At 46.8% G+C, this 6,911-nt stretch overlaps 1 protein-coding gene across 4 annotated transcripts; it reads right to left on the bottom strand.

Moving 5' to 3' along the window:
* Positions 1 to 2,762: 2,762 nt before the first annotated feature.
* Positions 2,763 to 6,272, bottom strand: CIART (circadian associated repressor of transcription). Of its 4 annotated transcripts, none has more exons than XM_069090107.1 (6): positions 6,130 to 6,272; positions 5,071 to 5,512; positions 4,821 to 4,896; positions 4,400 to 4,478; positions 4,159 to 4,273; positions 2,763 to 3,499 (listed from the first exon to the last, which is right to left on the bottom strand). In XM_069090107.1, exons 2-6 carry the CDS (start codon positions 5,437 to 5,439, stop codon positions 2,912 to 2,914), a joined length of 1,227 nt encoding a protein of 408 aa, XP_068946208.1. In that variant the 5' UTR covers positions 5,440 to 5,512; positions 6,130 to 6,272; the 3' UTR covers positions 2,763 to 2,911. The 4 variants fall into 4 exon arrangements, with proteins under 4 accessions (XP_068946208.1, XP_068946209.1, XP_068946207.1 ...); XM_069090108.1 differs by having other exon boundaries at positions 5,071 to 5,506; positions 6,130 to 6,270; XM_069090106.1 differs by having other exon boundaries at positions 2,763 to 3,445; positions 6,012 to 6,144.
* Positions 6,273 to 6,911: the final 639 nt, after the last annotated feature.

Genomic DNA, 6,911 nt, shown 5'->3' on the forward strand with positions numbered 1-6,911 from the left:
AAAAAAGAAAAGATTCTCTCCCTAAATCAACCACTTAATTACAAGGACTATTACCTCCCCCAAGCATAAACACAATGCACCTACTGGGCAGAGATCTATTTTGCACAGATGTAGACAAACATAGCTGGGGTCTCTCAGGATGGCAAATCGCAGAAGCAAAATTACTAAGTTCCCCTACTATTCCACCAAGAATTTTTAAAAAATAGTATGAGGGCAGAGTAATGATTTTTCTAAAAATCCAAAGAGAAACTACAGTTAAGTTCATTTTTGCCAGCTCAAGCCCATACAAACAACCAGATCTTACGTATATAGAGCAAAGGTCAGTACAGAAAGGCTTTGCCTAGGAGCTCACCTCACAGAAGCCTTCCATCTCAGGGACCAGGAAGGAGCAAGCTAAGGAATCCTAGAACTTAAGGCTATGTAATGGGGACAAAAATGGGAGCCCAGGCCAGGGGCTTAGCCAGGATTCCTAGCCTGCTGTTGTGTTACTTAGACCCCCAAACTAGGACTCAGGAACAGAAGCCTACAGAAATCAGACCACTCCAGGCCTGTGCAGCAGGATACCCAGCGGTCCATATACACAGCACTCATAAGCCCAGCTAACACAGATCAGGACCAAAGAAAGCCCTACAAATTCCCAAAGTTACCAGAGCCTGGAGCAAAGTCACAATTCAGGTAAGTAAAGCTGGAATAATGAGTATGCCTAGGAAAGTACTAACCCTAGACAAACATGCCAGAAAGAACATATGCAAATTTTGACTCTCCAAAGAAAGCCAGGCCCCAAACACAGAAATCCCAAACAAATTTTCCAGGCTAGGGCATCAACATAATGAACACTTATTGGGCATTTACTCTTCAAGGTATTATGCTAGCTACTCAAGACACAAAGATATATGACAGACCTTGTCTTATATACATAGAAAAGGTAAACAATAAAAGATAGTGTCAAGTACCATATGGGGGCTATGAATGATAGCTAGTCAGTACAGTAGAAAAGGCTGAACTGGAAGTCGAGACAGATTATGGTTCCAATTTCACCACGTTACCTGGACAAATAATTTCTTTGGACTTCAGTTCCTTCATCTATTAAATGCCAATTAGATGAACTTAAAAGTCTCTTCCAGTTCTAAAATTTTGTACTTTGAGTTTCAGGGGAAGGGAAGATATCCAAATGTAGATATTCAGCAGTCAGAATCAGGGATTGGCATTTAGAAAAAAGGTCAGATAAAGATCTGAGATTCATCTAGGTAGAGGTGAGAGTTGAAGGTAGCCTTTTAGAGAGGAGAAGGTAGTAGAATCATGAAACAAAACAAGAATGAGCAGAGAGCTGAGAGCCAAACTATTGCCACCTTATAGATGCCAAGTTGTGCTCAAAAATTAAAATTAAATTAAAAGTAGTCAATAGAAATGGAATAGTAGAGATAAAGGAAAAATATTTAAGTTATTGAATGGGCAAGTTTGATTAAAGGACCTCTGAGGTCCTTTCCAACTCAAGATTCCATGAGGACACTGCCTGCCTTAAAGGGTGGAGGGACAGTAAAGAATAAGATTCTTCTTGCCTTTCAAGAAAGGTAATACCAGAGCCCCTTTGCACAGGCAGTAAGGGAGGAGAAAATGAGAGAAAAACTGGAAATCCAGGAAAGGCAATGAGAAAATAACAGGATGGACCAAGGCACCCCAAGGTAAAGGGGAATGGGAAAAAAATCACCATTCTCAGAGAGAATGAGGCATACTTATCCTGCTCTTGATTTTCAAATAGTTGTCAAAGTCATCTACAAAACACAAGAGGGCAGACAAGAAGGGCAAGGGGAAACAAAAGATTTGTGTGTTTGTTTTCCTTACACTAGACTTTGAAGTGCTACCATGAGGAATGTTCACAAAGGGCAGCCTTCAACAGGAGATCAAACCTAATACAAGAACTCAGGGTGAGAAAAGTAGACGTATAGTTGTTCATAACTACACTTCTGCTTCTAAGTTGGAGGGAAGCATAACCTAGGTGGCTCAATGGAGAGAGTGCTGAACCTGGAGTCAGGAAAACCTGAGTTAAAATTGGGCCTCAGACATTCTTTAGCTGTGTCACCCTGGGAAAGTCACTTAACCTCTGTTTGCCTTAATCCACTGGAGAAGGAAATGGTAAATCACTCCATTATCTTTGCAGAGAAAACCCATGGCAGCACTGGCATGCTAGGGTCCACAGGGTCACGAAGAGTGGGACACAACTAAACAAAATATGAAGCCTTTCTCTTTCACCACATCTAGCACTTAAAGCTCATTCCAGAGGAAACCCCAGCCCGGACAATTGAAGATCGTTCGTCCCTCTTTAGAAACTGGCAGCCAACTGTAGGCATTCTAAGTTCATCCTACCTTGGCAGCAATTCATGAGACTCACCTTCCCAACACTTGCGCACACGCGCACGGGCACACGCACGCGCACACACACTCTCTCTCTCCAAAACATCAACAGTGCTGTTATTGACCAGCCCACAATACAAGCTGCTGTTGATCTGGGTCAGGGGAAGATAACAAAAATGAGGATAGCAGTACTGGAATAAGGTAGAAACAAACCAAACTGTGAAACACACAATTTAACCAAGAGCTGTCCCAAGAAGATGCCTCTGAAAGGAGTGGTAAAACAGGGAGAAACACCTCAACCTAAACTACTTCTGCTTCTGTGTGTATATGAGCACATGCAGTAAGGAACCTTTGCACAGGGTGGCAAAGAATGGTACAAAGGTGTTCTGTCTCCTCAAGTGAACACATAATTCAGGTGTAAAATTACTTTAATCAGAGAGGGTTTCTATCCCCTCAGCACAAATATACACACTTCAAAAAATAAAATTAAAAAACACACATAAAATAGAAACCAGAGCAGAGAGGATAGTCCTATTGTGGGGATGGGAAGAATGGGACATCAGCAGAAATGGAGGACTTCTTTCTCATCCATTTTAGTTGTCTTCTCTCTGGCCACAGTGGGTAAACAGGGTGAGGATGGGGTATTGCTCCATTCTGAGGTCAGTGGGGTGGATGCTAGAGAAACTGGCAAACTGTAGCAACGAGGTCCTTCTTCAGGGAGATTCTTAGGACCATCACAGACAACAGGAGACACTGTAGCATCAGGGACAGGAGTGGTGGGTGCTGAATATGCAAAAGATTGTGCTCCATGCTGAAGGAAGAGGATAACCCCAAAGCTGGCTCCAGGACCCAAAAGACCATGGCTGAAGGCAGCTGAACCAAGGGAACTGAGAGGTGGGTTGCAAATGGGGGATGTGTGGATCCATGTCAAGTTCATGGCTGGCCATTTTGGGAGGAGCTGGGGCAACTCTTGTTCTTGAGAATGCAACTTCTCTTTTCCTTGATCCTGATGTCTTAGTTGAATCTGGTTTATCTCCTTTCTGGGGATATCAGCTGAGAGACTGGCTGGGTAGGTCTGGCTGCTGGCCATACGCTGGGAATCAGAAGGATTGAAGAGAAAGTAGTGTGTCACTAAGCTGATTTTTGTCTAGAGATGGAAAGAGGCAACAGGAGACCCTGAAGCTAGGTCTCCAACCCTCTAAAGGGTAACATAGCTTCCATGACTCCACCTCCACCCCCAATCAAAGATTTAGATATGGAAGGAACTTCAGAGGTCACTTAGACCAAGCCCCTCATTTTACAGATGAGGAAAGTGAGACCCAAAGAAGTTAAGATGACTTGTCCAAGGTCACACAGTGTGATAAACCAAATTTTTGCAATCTAAATCTTATTTTAAAATGTACTATGAAATCATACTATGTAAAGGAATTCTGTGATAAATCCACTTATTTTAATAAAAACAACACAACCCTTAATCTGTTCTTAAGCAATATAAGATTAGAGGAGGAAAAAAGAGTAACCTATCTTTTTCCTGAGACATCTGACTAGGGAAAACACCTGTTCTATCTACTATCTACTCAAGAGACAAGATCAGCAGTTGTAGTGGGGAGGAGAAGATTAGATAACAGAAAATTTTTCAGTGGTAAATATAAGTCAATGCATAAACTAGGGGTAGGGAGACAAAGAAGCAGCTCTCTTCCTGGAGATGCTCATATCAACAAGGAAGGGTTCAGGGACAAAAAAGAAGACAGGGTCCCACTCTACTTACAGTCCTGCCATACTATCCTATAGCTTTTAAGTTCTCACCTTGGATAGAAACTTGTGCTTCCCATCCTTAGAGGGAGACCTCTGGGAAGCTATGTGAGGGAACCAGGTCTTCAACATACCCTCTACTTGTAGCAAAGTCCCTAAATATCTCTCACTGAAAAGACAAAAAGAAAAAAAAATAAAGGAGAGCAGTTAAGAGATTAGAAGGAAAAAGAAAACAAGAATAGGGAGACATCACACTTCTATTTGGGTCAGAGAAATAAAAAGCAGGGCAACTTACCCCATCTCAGGCTTCTGTAGGACACCTACAATACGCTGAATCCTGTCCATTGCCACACTCTGTTGAAAACTGCTTAATCCTAAATGTAAATGAAAGGGAAAGAGATACCAAAGGTTGAAAAACTCTAGGTCAGAGAAGAGAGAGGAAGGGAATAAATTTGTGGCTTGTTGGGTGAAAATAAGGAAGGGAGGAAATGGGCACACTTCTATTCCATAACAAAACCTCTAGAGGACTAGGGCCTTTAGCATGGTAAAGCTAAAGTACTTAAGGCTGGGATGGGATAGGGTTACTTTCAGGTATTCTAATTATTCCAAGGACAAAAAGGAAGAAGCCACACTAGCCTAATTCCATTCTGGCAAAGATAGGGATACAGCCTGAATGAGCTACACATCGGAACAGATGGACAAAAATAGATAACCACCTCTTTCATAGCGGCCCATCTTCAGCCCATTCAACAGGTCTGTGAGGGGGCGAATGAATCCTTGTAGTTCTTTACACTATGGAGAAAAAGATCAAAGACTGTGAACAGACCCAAAGTTACCCTACCACAACACAAATTCTGCTTTCAAATCTAGGGACTATGATCTAAGATGGTCAGTAACATAACCCAGTTAGAACATACACAAAATAATAGGCCTCCAGTCTTCCTAATTCTACTTCCTTTTTTTTACCTTTTGAGCAAAGAGCCGATCTCCTTCTGTACCAGGGTTCTGGATGTTTGGAAAGGTCTCCTCCTCACTCTCTCTTGATCTTTTCATTCCTGAACCAGCGATGGGAGAGGCCAAGCCAGGTCCTTCTAGACAAGGTGGAGCCTGATGACCACTGGAACTCAAGGAACGGCGGCAACATCGAAGAGGGCCCAGCCGTTGGCTTCCCCTCTGCCAACCAGCCTCTGACCTGGGCCCCTGAAACCCCCTGCAGTCCCCCTCACTATCTGAGGGAAAGCCAAAGTCGCTGAGGGCACTGTCCACTCCGGAGGGGGAAGAGGAAGAAGAGAGGGAGGAAGAGGAGTAGAAGGAAATACTAGATGGAGACTCCATGCTTCCAGGAAAGCCGGCGACGGACGTTGGTGTTGAATTAAGAACAGAAGCCGTAGTACATCTGAACCTGCAACTTAAGAACAAAGCAAGTGTTTGCATCTCAGGTCTGGGGAATTGATGGAGTGAAACAGGGTGGAAGAAGTAGAATTAGGACACTATCCCCCACCCCCCACAAACTCAGAATTATCCTTGAGGCAACCGAAAAGTCACCCTGTCATCTCTGCTAGATGGGGCTGGGAGTGACTCAAAGAAGCCGCCTCCAGAACGATGGGGGCTTTTCCATCCTCTCCTTCCCAAGTCAAAAGGAAGATTTCTGATCAGCTCCGCCGCCACGTTCTGTCCTCCCACAGGCTGCCATCCCACATCGACTGGGGCTGTCACTCCTACTGGTCTCTAACTCTCGGTCAAGCCTGTGCCAGCCTCTCCAGGTGGGGGCCAGGTGCAGGGCAGAGTAAGCAACTGTGATCCCTTCCACTCACACCCCGCGGCGCCCCTTCCAAAGCGCAAGGAGGAACAAGGCTAGCCCCCGTCCGCCGTAAATCTCTTCCAAAAGCGGGATCCTTCCCACTGACCTCTTCCAGTCCGCCTCAGCCTCATAACGCATCCCCACCCAGCGTCATTATCCGCTTCCCCGCTTTCTCTCCGAGACCACCCCAAAGCAGCCCGCCTTAGGGACCGCGCCGCACTCACCAACCCTCCAGCTCCGTCCGAGACTCCCGAGAGCACCTGGTCTACTCTTCGCTCCTCCGCCTCTCCTTAGCCAGGTCCCGCCCCTACCCCCATCCCGACACGTGCAGCTCCGCACGTGCCTTCCCCTGCGCACTGGATTGCTATCTTCCTATTGGCTGGAGAGCCGGGAACACGTGACCCGTGTTCTCCGGCCCATGACGACATGCCTTGTTTATTGGCTAAGCTCGCAGGGGCTCGGCCAATGGAGGAACGGCCCGGCGCCAATTGGCCTGGAGAGACTAATACCGTGCTCCGCCCCTACATGCGGCTTAGAAAGAGGACCCGGTGGCCGAAAGGGGAGGGGAAGTAGGAAACAACGAAAAGGAGGGCAAGGAGGAGTTGGAGCTAGGTGGGGAGGGGAAGGGCCCCAGACCCGAGAGTCTCGAGTGTGTGGAGCCTGCCGAGAAAGAGCGTGCTCACGGCTGGGGACGGACAGAGCGATTTGGAGAGCCAAGGAAGACGCGGGTGGGCGGGGGAGGGGGATTCCGTAGCCGAGGTGAGGCTCCTGGAGTTCCAGGCCCCGCCCACGGAATTGTTTCCCCCGCGTGGTTCCCCCGTTCCATTCCCCCCACCCCCCGCAGTGTGCTCTGCGGATGTGCACGTGGAGCCGAGACGGCCCAGTGTTTGCAACGTGTGGGACCGGCCGAGTGTGCTGGGCGTATATAGTCCCACACACTCGGCCACACTCTCACGCCGGCGACTCGTGACCCCCCCCGCCCCCCTAAACCCCCACACCCCCACCC

This window comes from Petaurus breviceps, unplaced genomic scaffold (genome assembly GCF_028583685.1).
Source record: "Petaurus breviceps papuanus isolate PSGF00001 unplaced genomic scaffold, PetGlider_PUasm1.0 186, whole genome shotgun sequence".
NCBI classification, from domain to species: Eukaryota; Metazoa; Chordata; class Mammalia; order Diprotodontia; family Petauridae; genus Petaurus; species Petaurus breviceps.

What these genes read in the sequence shown, in the direction of transcription:
- CIART (XM_069090105.1), bottom strand. Translation starts at nt 6,043, where the DNA reads ATGCGTTATGAGGCTGAGGCGGACTGGAAGAG. An exon ending in ATCGGCTCTTTGCTCAAAAG is followed by an intron (nt 4,897 to 5,070) that starts GTAAAAAAAAGG and finishes TTTTCTCCATAG; the next exon opens with TGTAAAGAACTACAAGGATT. An exon ending in GATGGGCCGCTATGAAAGAG is followed by an intron (nt 4,479 to 4,820) that starts GTGGTTATCTAT and finishes ATTTACATTTAG; the next exon opens with GATTAAGCAGTTTTCAACAG.